At 46.0% G+C, this 25635-nt stretch overlaps 2 protein-coding genes across 2 annotated transcripts in view; both read left to right on the plus strand.

Moving 5' to 3' along the window:
- LOC308305994 (latent-transforming growth factor beta-binding protein 2-like) overlaps positions 1-25002 on the plus strand; it is a gene marked incomplete at both ends in the record, with an annotated part of 165350 nt that extends 140348 nt beyond the window's left edge. Inside the window, 12 exons of the mRNA XM_080750893.1 lie at positions 1992-2114; positions 2952-3080; positions 11581-11706; positions 14000-14134; positions 17012-17218; positions 18610-18693; positions 19555-19683; positions 19993-20133; positions 21039-21212; positions 21446-21739; positions 21912-22061; positions 24821-25002. Of these exons, the coding sequence (XP_080607019.1) occupies positions 1992-2114; positions 2952-3080; positions 11581-11706; positions 14000-14134; positions 17012-17218; positions 18610-18693; positions 19555-19683; positions 19993-20133; positions 21039-21212; positions 21446-21739; positions 21912-22061; positions 24821-25002 (1874 nt within the window). The remainder of the gene's footprint in view (positions 1-1991; positions 2115-2951; positions 3081-11580; positions 11707-13999; positions 14135-17011; positions 17219-18609; positions 18694-19554; positions 19684-19992; positions 20134-21038; positions 21213-21445; positions 21740-21911; positions 22062-24820) is intronic.
- Positions 1-25635, plus strand: part of arel1 (apoptosis resistant E3 ubiquitin protein ligase 1) — a 225227-nt gene that overhangs the window by 198541 nt on the left and 1051 nt on the right. The window lies entirely within an intron of this gene.

The raw sequence follows: 25635 nt of genomic DNA on the forward strand, positions 1-25635 counted from the left end.
TCAAGTATACTGTGAGTTGTAGTCAATGAGCTAAACTTGCCAGACCACTGGTATGGTCCTTTAATTACTTAAACCCTACAGTATATACTCAGTTGACCAGAGGGCCCCCAGGGGTCTACAGTGTATACTAGGCCCTCTACTCTTTTACCTCTTTACTAAATATCTTTGGAAAAAATAGCAGCTTGAGCTTGTAGATCGGCTATTTCAGAGTGCTTTCCCCCAGAATAAGGACGCTGGGTTTTGCTGTATGTGGTTAAGGGAGTTTGATCGTGTTGCCCATATTCAAAGGTCGGGGGCCTGCACCCTCATCCCATCGTCCCTTTCTCTCCAACACTCCCCCTCCCCTACCCCACCCAGCCGGCCTTCCCAGGGTGCCAGGCTTCTCCATGGTACCTCTGACATGGGGGCTCAGTCCAGCCATTGTCTGCAACGGTCCACGACAACACATCAACCATCTCAGTGCTCTCTCTCTCTCTCTCCCAGCTCGGACATCAGTTTGATGTTATTCCAGCCGCACCCAGTGACCCACTGGTCACACTGACAGGGAAAAAAAGAAAAGAAAGACTGGCCTGGTTATCTGCCAGAGAGCAAGAGCCTTTCCCTCGAACAGGCTCGAGCATTTACTGTCAAAATACCTAATAATTATGAAATAACTTGGGTCGGGATGTCAGAATTGGATCAGTGTTGTTACTGGTGTGGTTTACTGCTCAGAGATGAAGTCAAGTAAAGGAACAGGCATCGCACGTTGTTTGTCACCGTGATGCGATGCAGGTACGTTGGGAGAGCAAGGGAACAGGGAGCGGACAAAGGTCCTCAGAGGTCACTGTAGAGAATGGTCTGAGAATGGCTTCATCCATTTCTGGCATAGCGACAAGCTCCCCCGCAGGGCTTTGACCGTGAAGCAAGCAGACAGCATTCACAACACACTGAGTAAAGCTGCTTGCCCGCCTGCCTTGCCTATAGCACCTTGGCCCGCTGCCACAGCAAATATCGGCCTTTAATTATCCTATAAATCAGCAATAGTGGTATATTTTCACGCAGTCTGCAGTTGTATGTGTAGCGTTGACACAATGAAAGCCAGGCCCCTCTGACACGGGGCCAGCGGGGACTGGTGGAGGGAGGATGGGGTTATTTACTGTAGAGGTGTATGAAGACGAAAAATGGGCTTCAGTCGGGTGACGCCGAAATGATGCTTCACGGGAAGAGGGACAATAACTTTTTATCACGTTTTACACCACATTTACCATACTGTAATCTCTCAAGACAAATTTCTTTTTTTTTTTTTTACTGAATGGGTTCCCAGATTGACCCATACTATAGCTTTGCTCTGTTCTTCAGTGAAGGCTGTAAAATCCTTTAATTAATATAGTTTTGCTCTGTTCTTCACCGAATGCTGTAAAATCCTTTAATTAATTCCCAAGCCATTCACTAACAACATACTTATATGTGCTTACCGTAAGTATTGTTTTGCTCTTTCTGCCTTCATAAACATGTATTTAGGCCAGCTCTGAAACATTTCTCTCATTATCAAATGTTGGCAAACAAAGCTGTGGGGGTTTTCCCTGGCGCTGTTACCTACCCTGCCTTTTTGCCCCCACTTATTACCCCAAGCTGAGATACTGTGCATTGTTACTTGAGCTGTAATGCTGCAATTATCCACCAATCTACGGTTAATCAAGCATACAAACTTCATTTATAATTTCTGCTTGTCTGAGGGAATGCTCTCAGCCTGAAAAGCTGCGTTTTCCCCTGTTTCCTGTTTGCCAGTACACTGTTGAGTGCAATAAATGGGCAATGCATCTTGTGTGCAGACAAGCGCTTGATTACACAGGCATTATTTTCGCGATGCTTATGAGGAGTGATATTCCCTGCGGATGTTACGAAGACATAGGATAGATGGAGATATTTCGCTATAATCAATAGGTAACAAATCATATCCTCTTTCTAATGACCACCTCTCTCTGTTTCTCTCTCTCCTTCCCTCTTTTTAGATGTGGATGAATGTAGTAAGGACAATGTGTGCGTTCGAGGCGAGTGCCTCAACACGGACGGCTCTTTCTTATGCCTGTGCAAGGCCGGCTTCAAGTTCAACGCAGAGACGGCCGACTGTGAAGGTGAGAGGCTGGGAGCTCAGACTCTGCTCAGAGTCAGACCCACCACCACTGATGTCCTGAACCACATTAAACCTGGCATCCCTATTTTGGCCAAATTTCAAAGATGTTCAGAAGATGTGAAAATAGCACATCTACAAGCTCACAAAGTGTCACATTGCAACGCATATACGTAGGAATTAAGTGGTTGGATATGGAACTGGTGGTTATTGTGCCAACCGTTTGCCCTCGGGCGTCTGCCGCCTCCATTGGAAACGGAGCAAACCAGCATGTCAGAGTCGGCCGCCTGATCGTCACGCTACATTAAGATCAGAGCGTGCTCAGTGTAGAAGCGCTGGGCTATGATTGATTATGTACGTACAGCGCGGCGATGCGTCAGCGGGGATGGCGCTCCGCTGCAGCTGAGCGTTCGTGGGCCTGTGGATTAGTAGGCTTTGCTCCACGGCGAGAAGAAGGACCCGAGGGGCGCCTGGACGCCGTGGCTGAAGCACAGCACACCCTCTCCCCCCTCTAGGGGGAGCATGAATGACCCCATTGTGAGCTGGAGGTGTCTCTCCCTCTGGAACGTCTCCCTTTAGCTCCTTCACAAGTTCTTGGGTTGCTGTGATAATATTGTTCTTGGCCGTTGCCTGCTGCCTGCTGCGCTTTGCTGAGGACGGCAACACTGCGGGCCTCCTGGCCGACTGCGGCTGCTCAGCCATTGTACTGAAGCAAGAGGGGCAGGGGACAAGCGTGTGTGTGCGACTGTGCGTGTGAGTGTATGCTCACGTGCGCACGTGTCTGCGTGAAATGCATTTATGTTGGTAAGACGCTAACATGTGTCTCTCTTTCCCTCCACAGACCAGAACGAGTGCAAGGACTTTGGGAGCTCGGTGTGTGGTACCTGGCGCTGTGAGAACACCATTGGATCGTACCGCTGTTTCATGGGCTGCCAGCCGGGCCTGGAGGGAGAGGAGAACGCAGACTGCGGTGAGTGTTTAGATTGGGTCGCATTTAAAAGCACTTGCGCGCCACACACAAAGAGTGGCGTCTGAAGTCAGGCAGATGCTGATTGCTGTCTCCAAAGATTCTGCGCAAAGTGGGAGACCGTCAACGCATTTTGGCCTGTTGCAGTAATATATTGTATGCGTGTGCCTACCACACAGCAGTATTTTCAAAATTCAAAATCTGGTGATTTGGTCCTGGTGGACACCGACATTTGGCAAGTGCCAGGCCAAATAAAAGAATATATGAGATTTTAAATACTTTTCCATTTCTGTTAACATGTCTGTGAGAGACACTTGTCGCCTTACGGAATCTGCTTTAAATAAAAAAGGCAGCACAACTCCCGGCTCCCTCATTCACCTTGGGCCAGAGGATTAGGATAAGGTAGGGACGAGTCTGAATAGCAGGCTTTCTACAGACTCTCCACAGCCCTCCCTCGGTGCACCGATAGCGATATCTCTCTGGCACGCACGGACAAAGAGGCTCATGTGAATCAAAAGCTATCAGTTTGCTCTTGGTCTTCCTGGGCAGAAGGACGTGGGGGGTGGGGGGTGGGGGGGGGGGGGGCTGGAGGCGAAGGGAAATGGCCCCTGAAATTGGGGCACTTTAGAAAGAGGAGCACACTGTCATCCGAGGCTTTGTGTGGGGCCAGCCGATAATAGCAGTAGGTCTCATCCTCCGGACAATGCAGGTAATGGAGGGCAGTTGGCAGGGGCTCTGCCAGGGAACCCGATCGCTGCTGTCCTCCTCTGTGGAAGTGGGACAGGGCTGTCCTCTGATAGGATATCCAGCCTCCAGGCTAGCTTGTGGACTGTACCTCACCTCACCTCCTCTTCCACCTCCTCCTCCCTCCGTGAAACAAACCAGTCACCTGAGGTGACCGGTTTTTCGAGGCGCAACTCCCACATCTGGACCCGCAAGCGGCCAACAACAGCGTCCGTGAACTTCACAACTCATAGAGCCGTACGTGTTTACTGGAAAGGCTGGACGCCGAGGGCTGTGTTTGTATGTACATCCCTGAGATATGAACGTTGTTACTCAAACGACCTCCAGAGTGAATCACTTTTTCATTTTGCGTTGCTTATCTTTGTAACGTGTCTGTTATAGGACCATAAAACATCAAGCGTATTTTATAAGAAGCTTGTCCGAGACAGACCGCGCAAGGCCAAGTATTTCCTCATATCGAGACACCGTCCAAACAGTCAGCGGCCGGAGAGTGACGGACTAGGTCGGGGAAGGGGCCTGAGAGTGTCGTCACAGAGTGATATATTGACCTCCAGATGGAGGCTCTTTGTCTATGTTGTCTAACTTGTCTACTTACATGTGTGAGAGACGCTGCATTGGGGAGACACATTGAGAGCCATGTAGCCTCATATAGCATTATTTTCATCACCCCTTGGTTTTTATTTGACTGAGAAAAACGAAGGGCGGAGGAGAACCGCAACAAGCAACCCTTAGGCCGATCGATGACAGAGCACCCCCACCCCCACCCCCACCCATCCCTGGCTAAGTGTGGCCGTCTCCTCGCTGTGGACTTTATGATGCTGCCTGTCTGGCACCAGCTTAACCCATTTAGGATTATTGACTGCTTTAACTATTGAAAAATAGCAGATATACAAGCTCACAGCGCGGCACCGAGTGCCGCGCTGCGAGCTTGTAGATCTGCAATTTTTAAAAAAATCGTGAAAATTAGAATTTTGACTCCCGATTCTATAAGTGTCTTTTGAATCCTTCTAAGATTTTTTTAAAAACCTTTGTTTCTATGTCAGCAATCTGGCCAGCCATTGTCAAAGAAAAGGTCCTTTTCATTTTAAATGGAGCTCAGTTAGTCTGTTCTTGAGAGACTACTATGTCACTGGTTCTCAAACCTTTTCATGTGAAGCACCCCCAAAATGATATTTATTTGGCCACGGACCCCCATCTCAAAATATTTAGTTCCAGGGACCACCCAGAAGCAAAATTTGAGTTACAAACGTTCGCTTTGAAAATACATACCGGTATATTCAGAGATTTGCACACATTTTCACGACTTTTTCCAAAAATAGCAGATCTACAAGCTCGCAGCGCGGCACTCGGTGGCGCGCTGTGAGCTTGTATATCTGCTATTTTTCACTGGTTAAAGCATTCAATAAGTCTAGGCCTAAATGGGTTTTAAGAGTGCAGGGGTCTGTTGTGAGATAGGGCTCAGATTGAAACCAGCTGCTCACCTCTTCTCCCTTCCCGCTCGCTGTATACTCTTGTGTGGGTTCAACGTAGACACTCTTCAAGGGGCAGAGGGGCTGATGTGTGCTTGCAGAAATGGACTAGATCCACTTGTTTTTGCCGGTTATGGGGCTCTGCTAAACAATAGCGTGTTAGTCAGGGAGGTCATCCAGGGAATGGTACATTCCGACCGGACTGGGACGCCGTTTTACAACCTTCACAATCGCACAGTACACTGGGGCACGATAGCACTCCTTGTTCTTGCTCTTCATCACAGCTATGACCATCAGTCTCCAATCATTTTGTTTTCATGCCAGTCCCTAGGCTCCAGATCTCAGAGTTTGAGTCATGACCACCACGGGCCCACCCACCCACCCACACGCACACACACGCACACACACATACAGGCAAGCGCGCGCGCGTATACACACACCACACACCTCAGCCTGGGACTGAGAGCGAAGGCCTCTTCTTGCCCTCTCAACAAACCAACACTACACACAATAGGCTCTTGTTCCTCGGTGTGATTGGGGAGTTTGTGTGAGATGCTGCCGTCACCCTAATAAAACAGTCCAGGGAGGGAGCTCAATTACTGCGAGGCATTTCTGTCTGCTTGTAAAGAATCATCAAATATTCAAGAAGAGGCCAGACGCCGTAATTTCCAGTTTTCCTGCGAGGGGCGTTGTTTTATTTTTACCCTCACGCCGTCCATTCTCCATGGGGCAGCGGTTGTCTTTGGCTCGGCTCGCCGTACCCATTTAGATTTAACGGTCATAACACAAAAGGGAAAAACATATTATTTTTTCCTCGCCACCGTTCCTCGGCCTTGCAATGATGCCACACGGAGGGCCCCTGTGGGCACAGTGTGTGTGTGTGTGTGTGTGTGTGTGTGTGTGTGTGTGTGTGTGTGTGTGTGTGTGTGTGTGTGTGTGTTTGTTTGTTTGTGTGTGTGTGTGTACACACAAACGTGCACGCGTGAACACGCGCAAACCCGGGCGTGTTATTATGGTACGTGTTCATTAGATCCGGCCTTTGTTTTGGGCTTCCAATTTGCCATCAAGTCCATAAATTGTACGCAGCACTGACGCGTATTTAATGAGGCATGGCCCGAGGACGGAAATTGTCTGTGGTTGCACTCTCGCCAAGCATCGCTCCCTGGCAAACGTATAGAAAAACGTGAAGGCTTTACCATGTGTCATTACTCATGCTGCGGTCCAGATGTAGAGCGGGGGATCCGGCACTGGGTGTAAACACGCCATATAAGACAGCTTGACCTCCTTAGTGCGCCGGGGTCAAGACAGGCCATAGATGACATGACACATGAAACACACAAACACGCCTCCCCGTAATGAAATGCCTTCACCGCATCCCTTTCCAATTGCAAGTGTTAAGTAACCCCTGTGTGCATATGGGTCCAATCAGACCAGGGGTTGCCCAGGGAATTGGAGAGGAGTGCGGGCCGTGGCAGGGTGAGCCAGCAGTCAGTGATTCCTATGGGCTTCTGGATCACCACCATGTGCTCCATATTAGCACATGGCACGGAGACCCCCCACTTAACCCACCTGAACCCCTCCCCCCCCCCCCCCCCCCCCCCCCCTGCCTCACCCGGATCCAGGAAGGAGGTCCTCCCAGGTCAGACCATTAGGAGGGCTCAGGGGTTATTTTATACTTTAACTTTTGAAAAATAGCAGACAGCGGCACTAGTGCCGCGCTGCAACATTGATCTACTTTGACTCAAAAACTCAAATTGGAAATAAATATTTTGAGATGGGGTTCCTTGGCCAAATACATATCATTTTTGGGGGTCCTTCATATGAAAAGGTTTGAGCACCACTGACATTGAAACATAGTTTTTAAAAAAAAACCTTAGAAGGATGTGAAATATTCAAAGACTCAAAAATAGCAGATATACAAGCTCGCTGTGAGCTTGTATATTTGCTCTTTTTCAATAGTTAAAGCACAAAATAATGCGTAATAATGCGTTCCCAGTCTAAATGGGTTAAACCCCCTCCCCCTATGAAGAACATTCAGGGCGGGGGCCCGCAGTGAATCGTTGTACCCAGGGCCCAGAATGTGGTGCGACACCCCTGAGGAGGGCTGCCTATAATGGCTCAGGTCAGCCCATCAGCTCAACACCTCCCACCTAGACCCAACTCCTCCTCACCCTCTCGCAGCACCTCAGTTCCTCCCTTCGGGCGATTTTCAGCCCTCCGTGCATCGTGACGTAATCGTAATTATGACGTGGAAAGAGGTGGAAGGGTAGCCAGGCCGCCACTTCCTGTTTTTGTCAAGCGAGTCACGCTCTTGCTAGAGGTATCCCATCATGCATTATTCATCGTTTCCCACGAGCCATTAATGCTGTGATTAGCATTCTAACTTTCTGGCTGGATAAAGGGAGTTGTACAGTAATTGGCCCTCTTAGTAACGCTGTCACTCCAGCGCTATCAGAGCCAGACGCACACAGGGAAAAAGAAAGGCCATTAGAGAGGGGTTTCTTTGCCCGGGTGCTCTTAATTACTCCGAGGCGATGGTTTGAAAACATTGCATATGACGCACTGTGCTATAACATGGTGGTACTAATACATGTTCGCTGTTTTACATGGATGAAAAGCTGCACCAGACAGTGATTATTTCATGCGGCGGCTCAGAGCTTCCATTACCTTCCTGAGAGACCTCCCAGCTGGCTGCTTCTTAAGTTCTTCACACATGCGTAAATGTTCCTCGCGCGCTGTTATACAATACATTTCACCTCACCAAAAGCCTTCAGCACATTCCCCTGATTGAGCTATGGGAATATTTTTTCCGCTGTAGATGCTTTTGTGGATTGCAATGTCTTTAGTCACCGTTTCCGAAAACACAATATTCATGACTCCAGCCTTTTTAGAATTTTCATCCTTTTTAGTGGAGGAAGAGTCACAGGGTCACCAAAATCAGCTGGGTTCATCCTGCAAGGAGCATGAATGCAGTCAACACATTCTGTGGTGATCCACCCATTTGTGAGATATGTTTGTGTGCAAGCGGAAAATGTCACTTAAGGGTGGTGCTAGAGGAAAGGCCATGGAGTCATAAATCAGTCGGGATTCACCTCCGGGGAGAATGAAGGCGCACCACAAATGCCATGGCAATCCAGCTCTAGGTATTTGAGATATGTTGCTTCGGACAAAAATGGTGGACGGACATAAGAACTGATATTGTGATCCTCAGAATCTCGCTGCTAACGGGGCCAAGTATCTTGAGCTTGCGGGTTGGTGGGTTTCAGTATGAGCTCCGGTGCCATTCTCTTTTCATTTCACAGCCATCTGAGCCCACGTGTCCATGCTACTGTAGCAATTTGGGTCCTCTCGTGCGTTTTCTAAGTAGGTCCTACTGTGGAAACGACAATAGCAATCCTGTCCTAGACAGTTTTATTACCCTGTGGGAGCTCATGTTCTCTGACCCCTGCGGCATGTTAGACAAGTGGCCAAGTCAGGACAAGAGCCCTGACAGCGAACCAATCCGCTACCAAGCGTCAGAATGCAACTCATCTGGGCTGGAATGGAGGACTAGGCTGCAGCCAAGTCAGCTCTGTTCCAACTGAACGGGTTGAGGTTTATTTGGCTCTTTCCGCTACTGTTTTCCAAATGACACAGCATTTATGAGAGCCCAGAGGCTAACTAAAATGCATTTAGACAATACGCGAATGTTGTTCCTGTTTTGCTGTCAATGAACAAATTACTTGTAAAATGTCTGTGGCGCCACTGGACATACATATCTATTCGGCAACCAGCTAATGCTGATTTCTGACCAGATGACTATAGATCTTTGCAAGTATTTTGTTGTTTATTAATTTTTATAGTCCTCAAAATATAAATTTATTTTGTGTTATATACATGAAAATCAACATTCATTTGTTGATGTACGTTCTTCTGGTATACTGTCCATGTTAAATGATAGACATATACTGTACGCCACTGTGTTGATGACTTGCTGAAAGTAGAGAAGCCGATTCTTAACTACATCCCTGGCTGATTAGTTTTTGCTGACTCAAGCCAGCGTTTTATGTCTAAGTTGAAAAGAGAACTCACCACATGTGGTTGCTACCATACGCTGTTGATAAAATTCCCCATAATTTACCTTCAAAGGTCCCTAGATTAAAAACGAGAGAAACTGCTGAACATGCCACTTTGTAGGAGCCATTCCACTGTAAAGGTACGCAAATCTCACTAAATAAGCTACAGTAGGGTGGCCCCATGGTTCATGGGGCCTTCATGGTAGCATGAAGCATCTTAAGTTAAGATTTCCCAATACAAGATTGTTTTGGAAATACATTTCTCAGTCACATTGGTTTATTTAACAGATCTGTTCATTAACTGTTAATTGGGCTCAAGTGAAATCTTGAGCCCAAAAAATGTAGGTTTGTGCCAACAGCTACCGACAATGTCGCGCGTCAAAATAGCAGATCTACAAGCTCACAAAGTGCAGGCTAACACTGACCACTGGTTGATAACATTTACCATAGAACAGACAGGGATGACTGAAACATGGGTCAAACTCTTTGTTTGTTTTCCAACAATTATAATCAGCCTTGCCTCTCGAACGGTATCTGTCTTTGGCCCCTGTGCTGTGCACAACACGCCAAGAAATACTACATTATGTACGTAAGAAATTGCTAACAAATGTTCTCTTTAAACAGCGAGTGGCGGGGAATCAACGCTCGTGTTATATGGCCCTGTGTTAACAGCTTCAACCTCCATGCCTCTCTTCCTCTCTCTGCATACATTTGACATAATACGTTATATATATATAACAAGGTCTTTCCCCTGCTTTTATTAAACATGTTTTTATGATCTGTTGCCATGCATGCAAGGAACTGCTGTGGGTTGCCAGGTCTTGCTCCTAACCACCCTTTTTTCGTCTTAAGATCAGCTCCCCTGCTCGGAAACCTTTCCATGTTGGTTTTGACTGGGAGGGACTCCATGAGATGTCAAACACATCAAAATGGGTTTACACTGATTCATCGATTAGCATGGAAAGTTGTTCCAGCCAAGGGGCTGTTCTCTCAAATTCCCGCCGAGCCAAATCAAAATGTTATTTACGATCAACCATCTTTCTTCGAAGGCCTGTGAAGTGGTTTGTGTGTGAATCAGTGGTGGAAAGTAACTACGTGCATTTACTTAAGTAATGTACTTCAGTACCATTTCGAGGTATTTGTACTTTGATGCCCAATACTTTCATACTTTTAATCAAGTACATTTTGAATTCCGGACTTTTACTTGTAACGGAGTACTTCTGTATTGCAGTATTGATACTTTTTACTTAAGTAAAAAAATTTGAGTACTTTTTCCATCACTGAACACTTTCCCTTACTTAATCTTACCAACTGTGCTACGAGTCACTTCTCACTCCATAGAACCCGCTAAAGGGGCACCCAATCTGAAGCTTTCCAGACGTGCGCTGTACTCCAGGCGCACTGTGTTCAGGCATCGAGGCTGACGTCTCCTGCAGACTCGTGGAGTTGACGGATTACCATCGGAGCCAGTGTAGTAATGGACTCAATTCAATTATCTGGGTCCCCGCAAAGCTGAAAACGTTCCAAGTGATTCCCCTGCTCCATGCGATGTTGATTCTGATATGTTATGATGGTGGTTATTGCCGTTGTCAAGACGTTTGTCGCAGTAGTAATGTTTATTTTAGTAATGCGTGCAGAGTTGTGGGCAGGTCAGTCATACAGTACAAAGCATTCTATCTGCTTGTAGCCTCCAGTGCAATGTTGATTTCGTCGACTAAAACTATGACAAAAAATGTTTGTCGACTGCGTTTTTTTCACTGACGAAAACTAAATAAAAACTAAATAAAAACTGTGATGACTAAAACTAAGACTAAATATATTGACAATTTCGTCAACAAAATAAAAACTAGACTAAAACGTTAAGGGAGGGACTAGTGGAGAAGAGAGTCATTTTATGTTTGGTTGCTCGCAGCGCGACGCGTTGTGAGCTTGTAGATCTGTTATTTTCAGCACACAACCAAGTGTAAAATCAATCATTACGATGCCATCAAGGCCTGCCAAAATACATTTCAGTTGACTAAATCAACTGTAGATTTAGTCGCCTAAAACCTTATGATATTTAGTCGACTAAAATGAGACTAAAACTAATACTTTTCAGGTGACTAAATTATGACTAAAACTAAATTACATTTTATTCAAAAGAAAACTAAATCAAAATCTGCTGTCAAAAACAACACTGCTCCAGTGCTGAAATGTTAAAAACTGTTGTTGCCTCTGTATTCTCTGGCCTTACAGATATTGACGAGTGCCGCAACGATACCATCTGTGGAAATGGCTTTTGCGAGAACACGGACGGCTCATATCGCTGTCAATGTGATCAGGGTTACACCAACCCACCAGATGATGTGGGCAGATGTGTTGGTATGTATACTTGCTCACTGTCAAAGCTCATGAGGTCCAGGCTTTCTGTGTAATTGTTTTCTGTGTGTTGCCGTCTTGTTCGTGTGGCTATGTATCTATCAACAGATTTTGTATATTTTCGTATCAACATAGGCAATTTTGTTTATTTTCATATCAACATCATTAAGTGTTTTCATACTGTCACGGCACAAACCAAAATCTGGGAAATTTGTGTTATTATCTGGTATAAACACTTGTAGGGTTCCAGGCCATTTGATTGACCAAGTATATTGTTTAAGAGTCATTTAGCTGTCAGGACACAGGTATGGTTGGTGGGCCTACCTGAATTCTTCCTACTCATAAGACTGCGTCCGTTTGCCAGTGCAATCTTCTTAGTTTGTACACTCCATCAGCATCGTTACCTCATCAGCAGCACATTTTATTTACAAAGACACAGACACGAAACATTAGGGAAACCGTAAGAAGAAAATAATCCATTTGATACAGAACGTTGCGGTGTCACGCTAAAACAGTTCCTTCTGCATCACACTATGTTAGTTCACAGAACTTTTTAAGTCATGTCTCTCTCCATGCTTCTTGCGTTACTGTCCTCTCCTCATTCATCATTTATCTCACTTTCTGGCATCTGCACCAGTGTGATTGTCTCAGATCAGTTGCATAAAGTCACTCGGTTCAAGCCTCATACTGTCACCAGGGTAAGTCCACATTACTTTAGGGTGACAGCTATGCATAATAGTCAGGACGACGTAATGCATGCGTCGGTACACACTGTTTTTCCTAGTTCCATACCCCACTGAACAGGTGCCCTGACCAACCTGTAGGAGACATGCTGTACTAGTACAGCAAGAGCACGTCATCCCCGCCCCGGCCTCCCTCCTGCGACAGTGTCTGTTCGTATGGACGCCTGTCAAGCTGCAAGCACCACAGATGATACAAAGCCCTAGGTACCGCTGTGGTGGGCAGGAACTTTATACTGTGCCACCGAGCGCCCAAAATTAAAGTAAAAAAGCCCATTAGACGATAAAATGACCAAAAGCTTTTTTGAAAGTGAAATATCCCTTTAAGTGCATCATTGCAACAAACCAATTTCCTCACTGACAGTGGGATCCGGCTGGGGACTATGGCAGCATTCACAAGACATTGTGAACACTCTGTCCAGTGCTTTGTGAGATTACCCCCAGACAGACACACAGACCGTCTTCTAGATGCTCGCCTTCGCCTAACACGCGGCATTAGAATTATTGATGAGAGGGCATCCAGTGGCCTGTCCTGGACCTGCCTACCAATGTGGAGACTAGGGTTGGCAGGGGAGGGTGTTCTCTGTCGCTGCACTAGCGACTCCTACAGGTTGCTCAAGGTGCCTAACTGTTCAGCAAGGAGTGGAACTGGGAGGGATAGCATGTACCTGTGTTACACCCTCCAAGTGGATCTCCTCACTGTCAGGTGAAAAAAAAAACGGCTGGTGCATCGGAAGATGTGCGTGGTTGACTACACCCTCCCCAAGACTAAACAGTGTGGGGTTGGCAGTGACAAGGAGTATACAAACATGATGGGGGGAACTGGCAAAGACTAAATTGGGGTGAAAACCAAAACCAAAAATAAAACCAGTTGATTACTAGAAAAGTGTGCTCCTACCCAGGGCCTGCAAAAATGTTGGCAGTCATAGCCGATTGGAACGTAGTCAGCTAAATCTGACTGATGCATCATGATCACGTTACCACAGTGATGATGTGTATTGTGTATCATCTCGTGCAAGTATTGGTCAAAATCTGCAGGAGTTGTAGAACAGAAGAAGTGTGTTCGGTCAAAAACGTGAAATCAAGTTAGATGTACTGTAAATGGATGTGGCCAAAGTGTGATTTGGCCTGTTACAGCGCCACCATGAGGCCTATTTGAAATATCTGGGACAGAGGTTCTCCCAACAATGCCTGAGATTAACTGTTCACAGACAGACAGACAGACAGACAGACAGACAGACAGACAGACAGACAGACAGACAGACAGACAGACAGACAGAGAGCGAACATAATCCCTCGCCTTCGTCCATTCCAACCTCCTGGCAGGGATAAAAAATAAAGGTGGACGACTACAACCAATAATGGTAGGACGTAGGAACAATAGGAAGAATCGCTGGTTAGCCAAACGCTTGTACCAGCCACAATATCTATAATTGAATTATTTCCCCCATAATGGATATACAGTAGCCTACAGTACATAGTGTAACTTTTTATGTAGTTTATTACTGTATTTCTAATGTGTCCTTGACCTCTCCTCTCCTCTCCTCTTGTCTCAGACGTGAACGAGTGTGAGATGAGCTTGGCGCTGTGCGGGGAGGCCCTGTGTGAGAACGCCGACGGCAGCTTCCTGTGCATCTGCCCCAACGACAATGAGGAATTTGATCCCCTCACCAGCCAGTGTCGCTCCATGGGTAATACGGCAGGCACAGCACTCACAATGACTTACGGGACTTAGCGTCCCGTCGCAATGACTTACGGGACTTAGCGTCCCGTCGCAGCACGGGGAGACGGAGTTGTCCCTGCTGTAATGAGCCGTCTCTCATTGTCCAAACAACAGGGTTAACGAGGAGGGTGCGAGTCATGTGATGTCCCATACAGTATCTGTCAACCTGCGGCAGTCCTCTCCACTCATTTTAATAGAGGAATGTGCAGTTGTGTGGCTACCGTAGAAAAGTCCACGTTTTCATTTTAGGCGAGTCCCTTGGAAAGATTATCTGAACCACTTAAACCAGGGGTCTTCAACAGGGGGTCCGGGACCCCTAGGGGGTCCTCAGAGTTAATACAGGGCGGCAGCCAAATCTTTGTTTTAGGATCATTCTTTAAAATGTACAACTTGAGCCCTTGCATCCCTATTCTGCAGAGAACTTTAGCCAAAAATAGCAGATCTACAAGCTCTCAACGCCTCGCACTGCAAGGCGTTGAGAGCTTGTAGATCGGCTGTTTTTTTGGCAAATAGGTTTAGTGTAGAGGTCAAAAAGAGCAGATCAAGTACAGAGTGAAAGGTCAAGTTAGCTAAAGACACAAATCCAACATAGACTGATGATAGTGCTGTCAAACAAGTCTGTGAATCTATCTATGAAATTGTTGAAAATCTGCATCACACATTTAAATGCAATATGTAGAGGGGGTCCCTGCTTCATCTCTCTCTCAGCTAAGGGGTCCTTGGCCTGAAAACGTTGAAGACCCCTGACTTAAACCCTGTATACTTTTGTTCACCGGGGTTCCCAGGGTTCTATATCAGGTGGTCCGCTAGTATTTCTCTCTCTGCCAAATATCCGCGCCGAAAATATGGTGTGTGCCAAATGTTCACCACCAGAATGGGGACACCGGGTTGTGGTTATAAGCCCTATTTTATACTTTGAATATCCAAAATAGCCCGTCTACAAACTCATCATGTACCATTTTGAAAATGTTTGCCTATTAATGACATGCCCAAAATAGGCAGGCCCGGGTTAATAATGTGGTAAAACCTCCCATCAGGACACATCTTCAAAAGCACTTCCCCTCAGGGCCTGTTCCACTTCCCCTGTGCGTATTTCCTTGCCAAGACAAACAAGGATGAGGTGTATTGTTGTAAGCTATTGGCGGGTAGCACCGTGGGCACACTACTCCCTTCTACACTAACATGACCTCAAGTCAGCAGGTTACCAATACACGAAACGCAATCTCCAAAATGAAGGGAAAAGCCCTTTGAGTCACGGCTTTACCAGCGCGTCTCCAGCCCTCATATTTGTATGTGTACACGAGTAGGCCATATTTACATTATTAAGCGGCGCGCCCCGCAATGGGGATGTTTTTTCTTCTGCCTGGGCACTAAAACCCCAGCTATGCCTTTGTGTACCTTTGCGCCACATTCCGCTGTTTGCTTTCGACGTGTGCTAATCAATCATGTGAGAGTGAATGGTGTGTTGACTCACATGCCAGTGTTTCCATTTGGCTAAGCCAGCAGCTTAAGGGTGAATGCCTGAGTCCATGCCTATGGATAAATGAGCAGGCTCAGCACAGGCAAGCCAAGGTATGCAGGAGGGATGTGGACACTCCAGGAACAATGGCCAAAGCCACTCGACACAGTTACTTTGTAGAAGATGACTTTATTGTCAATTAACACAAGCTAATTGAAATGAGTCTTTGTTGCGACCGTAGGTCGCAGTTAACTATGGAAACCGCCACACGTATCTCTGTCTGTCTGTCTGTCTGTCTGTCTGTATGTACGTCACGCCTGACACTGTGGTTCCCCTTACGCGTGATTATGGATCCCACTGGGAAAGATGGATGGAAACGGCATAGAGCGCTCGTTTTCACAGTTATTGTCCACGACACTGCAAGCGGCGCGAAGGCCAGCGGACCTTGGTCCTGTTCTTCGCCCCCGAGCGCCGCAGGCGCGAGTGGCCGCGAAGAGCGGGCGCCGGCCGCGCGAGTTACGAAGCCGTGGTGAATGCAATCGTTCTATTTATGCCCAGGCCGTAAGGCCTGGGCAAGCGCACGATAAACGCAATGATAATTTGGGTTTGGTGCACCTCGCGCGGTCCAAGAGACTACAACGGAGCGCTCCCTACGTCCGGTTCAGCCAATCACAAGCTTCAAAAATGAGTCCGGGGCGTGGTTATCCATCTTTCCCAGTGGGATCCATAATCACGCTCCCCTGACACATCACTGTGACATCACAGGCTCAGAGCAGGGATAATGCCTGATAATGTGGTTCCCCTGACACATCACTGTGACATCACAGGTGAAAAAATCACAGTCAGATACTGAGAGCAGGGATCTCCATATATGGGCATAAACAGGTGACATCACAGTGGTGTGGCTGGTTCAGACAGGAATCCCCATGTATGGCCATAACATTTATTGTATGTTGTGATGTCATGGGAACCACTCTAACAGAATCCATTTTATGCCCATATATGGAGAGCCCTGATGTTATCGATATTAAGCCCATATCTAACAGGACTTCATATGGGAATGCCCATATATGGAGGAAGACAGCCCATGACTAGATTTTTACCTACAACGTGTTCCTTCCACGCGCTACATCCATCCCGGGGAAATCCCCCCTGTCAGGTGAAAAGAAATAACTTGGACTACTCATGCATTGAAGGAAGCTTGAGGCCAGTCCGTTGTCTCCCCAGGCGCGGCAGAGGGAGAGCAGAGCCCAGGATTACATAGGCAATTGGCACTGGGTGAAAATGGTTTGCAAAATCGTGGGATAAAAATTATAGAAAAAAAAAAAAAAATACCTACTGCTGTTTGTTTTCAATGCACCTGTTTGTTTGTTTGTTGATTTACAGATGAAGACTTTAAGCCTGACACTGATGTCCATCCGTCCCCTCCCTCCTCCGACGAGGAGAGGAAGGAGTGCTACTACAACCTGAACGACGCCAACTTCTGTGACAACGTCCTGTCCCACAACGTCACCAAGCAGGAGTGTTGCTGCACAGTGGGATCCGGCTGGGGAGACAACTGTGAGATCCACCCCTGCCCCGTCCCAGGAAGAGGTACAGTGCGGCCACGGACCACATTTGTCACACACCAGGGGCAAACTGTAAATTTGGTCAGTGAGGAAACTGGTTTGTTGCAACGATGCACTTAAAAGGATATTTCTTAAAAAAGAAAAAGAAAAACTTTTGGTAATTTTATCAGGCACCCTGAACAGATTTTAAGTTGATTGATTCATACATACCCATTGTAACTTCAAACTCCATTTTAACCATGATAGTGTCATTGAAAACACCCGTTCTTTTTTCTGGTGACTCATACTACCCTCCTAATACGTGAGCTGGACGTGTTTTTTCCATAACTTTTGTCATTCATTTGTCATCATTTTTTGGGAAAATAAAAAATGAAATACAATAAAAAAAAACACGGCCAGTTCACGTACTATATTAGGAGGGCGTCAGGAGTCACCAGAAAAAAGAACAGGTGTTTTCAATTAATCTTTTTGTGGTTAAAATGGAGTTTGAAAATACAATGGGGTTGTATAGGAAGGGGGCGTGTCTGATAAAATGAATATTAAATATCTAAATACTGAATGAAGCAATTTTAAATCTGTCCAGGGTGTTCACAAAAGCCTGATTAGACGATAAAATGACCAAACGTTTGGTCATTTTATCGGGTGTGAAATATCCCTTTAAGTCTCTGGTTCTTGACGAGTGGGTTCCGGGGTCTCCAGCTAAATGATTGATCCTTGGGAACCAAGACCAAAATAACTTTGATTCCAGCACCGGTTCTGTTCACGATTCTTGCAACCTTGGGCGTTTTCCAGCGAATCGGCCTGTGTTTTTTCAACCAGTTATAACCAGAACCATTCTAACCAAGGATACGTCATTAAGGGAGAGCATTGATGCCTACAGCCTACAGATAGATAGACCTTTGCGTGCATATTTGAAAAAGAACCAATGTTGTAAGATATTTAAACTATCAATCTGTTATGAATTGATACGTATAGAACACCTAAAGTGGATATGATTGCAGTCCCAGAGACCAAAACTATATCAAATGGCCCAATCAAACTGGGTGTCCTTGAATTTAAAAAGATTGAGAATCATTGCAACTGACTCCAACTGATCCAAAATGCTTCGGCACGACTGGTCTTCCCCCTCCTCCGCTCCCTCCAATGGCTCCCGGTTGCGGCCCACACTGAATACAAAACACTGATGCTGACCTTCAAAGCAGCCAACGGTACAGCTCCTCCATACCTCCAAAACCTGATCAACCCCTACAACCCCACCCACAATCCCACAATCGCTAAATGCCTAAACTGTAAACTGATTGGTGATTGCACAACTACACATTAGTTAGTTCATCGCAAGTATGCTACTGTACCATGTGACTTTGCAGATGATTTCTAGATCATTTCACCAAGAAAATCATTTGTATGTTCTTACAGCGGATTATAACCAGTTGTGCCCGCATGGTAGTGGACTTCTACCCGTGAAGGTGTCCTCTCCACAAGGCGGAGAACGTTACAGAGGTACGGTATCTCAGCAGCAGCTCTCTCTGTCTTTGTCACACTCTCTCCTCTTTCTCTCTCTGTCCCTCATTCTCTCTATATATGTCCCTGTGCCAGCTAGGGACATATACAGTCCAACCAATAGATCTAATAAGACAAGAGGATCGGGCCGCTACGCAGCCCTGACATCTAGAGTTCGGACACCTTACCGGTACGTCGCACCGAGAAAGCTGTTTTGGAGTTGAGATTCCTCTGAGTTTTACAGTTTTCCCTTCCCCACTAAACTCTGCGCTGGCAGCAGTACAAGTGCTGTGTCAGCTCGTCTTTCATTTTCCACCTGCAGCTAAAGAAAGATGGACGTACGTACAGTAACTCCCTGCTGCATTTACGGCTCTCTCTCCCTCTCTCCACATCCGGCCTTTTAAGGCTGAAGAGCTACCTGCCCGCATACCTGACTAATTAGGTGTCACTGTGCCCTGACAGCTTGTTATTAAAGAACTGAAGGTTTACCAACCAATGCCAGGTTCTTGACCGTTCTTAGCTTCAGTGATAGGGTTTGATTTGCTTGGGGTGATGAGGAGGAAAATCCAAGCCTCTGCTTTTGATATCCTATCGGTCACTCGTTTTTTATGGCCTTTGGGGATATATTTTACCCACTGCTTCTGGCCAGACCAAATTAAATACTTGCATTTCATTGTGTGTGTGTATATATTATTTATTTGTTTATTTACAAGCTCACATGTTCTGATATGACGTGTTGTGAGCTCGTACATTGTCCATTTTCACTAGTACAGTATTGCTTAAGTGGGTAAGAAAATGTTTCCCCCCTCTGTTAACCCTAGTGTTAATATACCTCTGTGTGACACCCCTCTCTACCGCCAGATGTAGACGAGTGTGCAATGTTTGGCTCGGACATTTGCAAAAACGGACAGTGTTCGAACCTCTTCTCCACCTACACCTGCTACTGTCGATCTGGCTTCTACTACGACAACACACGCCTGGAGTGCGTGGGTAAGAACTTAAACATATCATTAACCAATTTATGCCTGGCCTCCCTGCATGTCATTATACAATTAGTTACAGAAAGAACTCCCACAACTCTCTTCAAATGCAAAATAAATAGAATGTATATATTATTTTTTATGGGAATATAACAATGATGAAGTATATACCGGTACCTGTAGGGCTTAAGTGGTTAACGTTGTCTGTGTGTCCCGTGCACATTGTGTGTGTGTGTGTGTGTGTGTGTGTGTGTGTGTGTGTGTGTGTGTGTGTGCGTGTGCGTGTGCGTGCGTGCGTGCGTGCGTGTGCGCGCACTAGATTATGACGAGTGTGCGACAGAGAACTCCTGCGTGGACGGAGTGTGCGTGAACACCGCCGGGTCCTTCAACTGTTTCTGCAGCCCTCCACTGGTCCTAGACCACACCCGGCAACGCTGCATCAGCTTCAACACCACAGAAGGTACGGTATTTATGAAATGACCTACCGTACACACAGTGGAGGAGGGGTTACTCTACAATACTTCCATGTAGAAGTATTCTGACTAAAAACCTCCTGTATTCAAAATGTTGACTTGATAGGAAAAGTTAAAAAGTACTTAGTATCTTGTTTATTATTTATTATTTATTATCTTGTTTATTATTGTGATGTTTTTATCTGCTTATTGTAAGTCGCTTTGGATTAAAAGCGTCTGCTAAATGCCTAAACTGTAAACTGTCTAAACTGTACTGGCGTCAAAATACACTTACATTACCAAAGTAAAAATACGCAAATGTTTCTACATTTTGAAAATAGCAGCTCACAATGTTCATCCATTTAACCAGGAGTCTTCAACGTTTTACAGGCCTGCTTCATTGAGAGAGAAATGAAGCAGGGACCCCCACAACCTGTTCATAGATTCCACATAGTTTCATTGTTTGACAGCACAATCGTCAGTGTATTTTGAATTCATGTCAATTTGTGTTTTCAGATATTTAACCACTTGAACCGTCAATACATAAACTTCACCTTTCACTCTGTACTTAGTCTGCTCTTTTTCCCTTCTACACCAAACCTCTTTGCCGAAAATAGCCGATCTACAAGCTCGCAGCGCGAGGCGTTGTGAGCTTGTAGATCTGCTATTTTTGGCTACAGTTCTCAGAATATGGACAGTGGACACTAGGGTTCAAGTTGTTAAAATAAAAAGGATTGGAAGATTTGGAGGACCCCCTGTAGTAACTCTGAGGACCCCCTAGGGGTCCCGGACCCCCTGTCGAAGAACCCTGCATTTAACCATGCACCATTTCCCCATCCATCCCTCCCTCCCTCACTCCCTCCCTCCATCCATCCATCCATCCGTCCCTCCTTCCATCCATGTCTTCTCGCAGAGACATTAGGGCCTGATCATGACATCCACATGGAGATCTGCTGGCAGGAGCTGGTGGAGGACAACATGTGTGCGGACCCCCTCCCAGGGCGCAGGACCACCTACACCGAGTGCTGCTGCTTGTACGGCGTGGCCTGGAGTGAACAATGTGCTTTCTGTCCCAGGAGAGACACTGGTGAGAGAGAGACGGATGTAGGCTGCACGCTGGATTCTGAACGTGCTGGTTTCGATTTTCCGTGTCCGCTCATTTCTTTCATGTTTATTGTTTCATAGTTTGAGCATTTGCATAGTAGCTATTATAGTGATGTTTATGACATGCCTTTTGGTTGGTGGTGGTGTTTATGACTTAATTATGTATGCGAACAACGGAAACCACCACTCAACTCTGTATGTTGTTGATGTTTTCAGAGGACTATGCAGTGATGTGCAACTTGCCGAGGAGAGGCTCTGACAGTTTACGAGAGCGGCCAGGCTTCGAGTACAGTCCCGAGGGCACGGACGAAACCGGGGAGGAGTCATTTGGTCCCCCGTACTGGGACAACTATGGTGCCCCCCTGCCAGGAGGAACCTACTACAACCCTGACCCCGCACATAGCGTTCCACTGTTCGTCGACAATAGTAATACTTACAGCCAACCGCCAGCCCGTGTCCCTATACTTAGACCACGGGAGTTCGAGCCCCGTCCATTGGAGCCTTACCCCGGTGGGTGCACGGTCAAATGAACACAGATGTTTTTGCTTAATAATGAAGAGTTTGCTGACAACACATTCTTCTTATTTGGACTGTTTTCTGTAAAATGGCAAACATATCACGATATTTCTATGTTTTGGTTCAAGATCACGATCGTCTCATAAATACTTCTTTATTCAATCAGATCGCTATGACAGCTTCGAGGGCCTCAGAGCGGAGGAATGCGGCGTCCTGAATGGCTGTGAGAACGGCCGCTGTGTGCGAGTGAGGGAAGGCTATACCTGTGACTGCTTTGACGGCTATGAACTTGACCTCAACAAGATGGCCTGTATAGGTAGGCCCCCCCCACCCCACCTCACTTAAGCATCCTCAGAGGATCTCTTTTACAAAAACAGACCACCCTCCGTTAATCTCTTGTCTGTTGAGCGTTCCAAGTATAGATAGCAAGACTAATGGGGTTTCTGGAATCAACAGGGAATAAATGAATTCATTTAATCTCATCGCAAAAGACAAGTGTTGGCTCTTGGAATTAGGAGAACCAAGGAGAAACCTCACTGCAGGTTTATGTATTTTGGAGCCAGGTCTTGAGTTCATTTCAGTGAGGTAACTCATCATGCTGAATACGTAGATCTCTGAGCTCAAAGAGAATTTTATAGCCTCACTTTTATCGATGCTTTACAGCAGTGTTTCACGAACAATGGGTCGGGACTCGGGACCCATTTTGGGGGTCATTAGTGAACATAGCTTTTTTTTTTATGCATTACTTGCATATATACTTGCATTATTTCAAAAGATTAAAAAAAAAATCTTTCCAAAAAATGTAATAAATGTAATCTATACATTTATAAAACTTATAAATAGTAAAAATAGCATATACAAACTCACGTTTGGGTCCTGGGGACTGGGGAGACACCAAATTTATAATTTTGGGAACCAATGCTTTACAGGAAAACGATCAGTGGTGGAAAATGTACTCAAACTTTTTACTTAAGTAAAAGTATCATACTGCAATATAGAAATACTCTGTTACAGCCACACACTGCGGTTTACAATAGGAAACGTTATATTCCAATTTACGTTGGGAAAAGCACTCAACGGTCGGATTTGAAATCCTGGCTCTAGTCGGGATATGCACCCTGTGTGTTAATTACTTTACACCACTGTAAAATAGGAACTATAGTCCTCATACAACTGTGGCTTTGGTCTGAACCTCCATAGGCAGTTAGGCACACTGCAATAGCTTGAATCTCAGCCACACCATGTACAACATCAACATGGGATATTACAGTACATATTTTAAGGTTGCAGTTGGACAGGACCATTTTGGCCGTCGTGACGAAGAGCTAAGATTACTGTACGGCGCAAGAATCTGTCCGCGTGCAGGCTTATCCGCTCCAAGGCAGACAATCATCCCACTGCGTGAGCAATTGGTGTGAATTCTCCAGACTCCGCAGAATCCGCTCGAGGGAGGTGTGTGTCCCGTGCCATGCGTCCATTTTCATAAATACCACCCCCAGCATTTTCCCGAAAGAACACAGGGGAGAGACGTTTGACTGACTTTGACTGCAATGAAATGACAGTCAGACCTCCCTTGCGGAAAGAAAACCCACTTGAAGGCCAACTGGAAAGTATATACAGTGCATCCTTAATTCAAGCAATAACATTTGAATGGTTTAGTGTTCGGTTCGGCCAGGGGATCGTGTTCAGTCCCTATCAAGCTGACACGCAACATGACGGCATGCTTGATTAAATGTTTATAAATATGCAGTGCCTTTTTCCCCATACAATATGCTGCAGGCACGTGCACACATAGACATCAAAGTTGGCTTGAGCCTCTGCCCTTTTATCCGTATGTAAAAAGTGCCCTCTCCAGACCAAGAATGCAGTTTTTACTGTGGTGAAATAAATGCAAATGCCCTCTTTCCATGCCATACCTGAAAGCGGCATTCAAGAGAATTGCCAAACTCTCGGACTCTCCTGAACTTGAATGCAGGATCTTATGTTGAAAGAATTGCCCTCTGTAGAAATCTGTGCCGTTACGCACCATCTCCAGTATTGACTTGATTATGCTTGGTTCAGTGTGGTATCAAACACCGAAAATAGCCAACCTCCAAGCTCACAGCGCATCGCAGTGCAATGTGTTGTGAGCTTGGAGGTCTGCTATTTTCAATATTTTCACCAAAAGGCCCTTTTAGAAATTGGAGCCCCTGCCTCGCTAACATTCTCTGCACGTCCCTGTTATGCTGTAACATACGCAAGGAAAGTGATAGCAACAATGGAAGAAAAACAGACGGGCAGACAGACAGACAGACAGACAGGCCTACAGAAACAAAAAGAACGAAGCCAAGAATGAAATGGAATTTAATCTCAAAGAGAAATCCTAAGTGAACGAGGCAAGGAGAATTGGGATAAATTGCAGAAGGAGAGCGGCTTAACTCTCAAATACCTGGAACGCGCCCGAGTCGCGTTAGCTTTTAACCACTTTAACCATTATTTTATGCTTTAACTTTAGAAAAATAGCAGATATACAAGCTCACAGCGCGGCACCGAGTGCCGCGCTGCGAGCTTGTAGATCTGCTATTTTTGAAAAATCGTGAAAATGAGTGCAAGTCTTTGAATATCTTTGACCCGATCTTTGACCCGACTTCTAAATCCTTCCTCTAAATCATGCTGTTCTCAAACCTTTTCATGTCAAGGACCCCCAAAATTACAGGTATTTGGCCGCGGACCCCCATCTCAAAATATCTTGTTCCAGGGACCACCCAGAAGTAAATATTTAGTTAAAAATGTTCGCTTTTAAGTAGATATATTCAAAGACTTGCAAAAAAAATCATGATTTTTCAAAAATAGCAGATCTACAAGCTCGCAGCGCGGCACATAGTTAAAGCAGTCAATAATCCTAGGCCTAAATGGGTTAAGTGATTTCAGAGATATGAATCTCTTTCAGCGTCCTCCCGTCACACCACCCCCATTACCCATAATGCAACTCAGTGGTTTTGCACATGTGGCAGGAACAGCTGCAGTCGCTACTGTGAAATCACTCCCCGAGTCGAACTAACGCCGCGCGTCTCTCTCCTTTTTTCTCTCCTGCAGACATCAACGAATGCGAGGACATCAGCGACAAGGTGGCCTTGTGTCAGAACGCGACGTGTGCCAACACGGAGGGCTCGTACAAGTGCACCTGTTTGCCTGGCTTTGTGGCCTCCGCCAAGCCACACGAATGCATCCCAGCCCTCTCTTCCCCGGCGTTTAGACCCAAGGAGACGGAGAACTGAGACAGTGACTGTTTGAGCCTGGCTTCTCCTTCTCCCATAACAACACCCCCATACCCACTCCCTACGTCCCCACCCCTTCCCCTTCTTCCCCTTCGCCCTCCTTCGTAGGGCCTGGCACTAAACCTCCAACTGAAACGCTGAAACGTCCAAACTCGTTTCCACACTTGGCACAAAACATACAGTACATGCTAATACATTAACATGACGCACACACGCACGCACGCACACGCGCGTGCACGCACACACACACACACACACACACACACACACATGCATACGGCACAAGTTCATTCATTCTATTCTTTCGTTCACATACCAGAGGACCAGGAACTGTGCAGTGAATGTATTACATGGGATTTAGCATTTCTCCAGATTTGCATTTGCCTGGGATTTTTGTGGACTGATTGTTTTTATTCAGTAACCCCCGGGCAATCTAATATGCAGATATATTTTCCACATATTTGTCTCCGTCACTTTTTATTTGTTGTATTATTTATTTCATTTACATGACGGGCCTCTGCAAAGTAACTAAGCAAACTATTTCAGAGGGCGCACTTGATTGCTCTTGTTTTTTTTGTTTTTTTTTGTCAAACCAATTGACTTAAGTCATAGTGTGGGGAGATTTTGTAAATG

The sequence above is a fragment of the Nannobrachium achirus genome (assembly GCF_963921795.1).
Source record: "Nannobrachium achirus genome assembly, chromosome: 20".
Lineage (NCBI taxonomy): Eukaryota > Metazoa > Chordata > Actinopteri > Myctophiformes > Myctophidae > Nannobrachium > Nannobrachium achirus.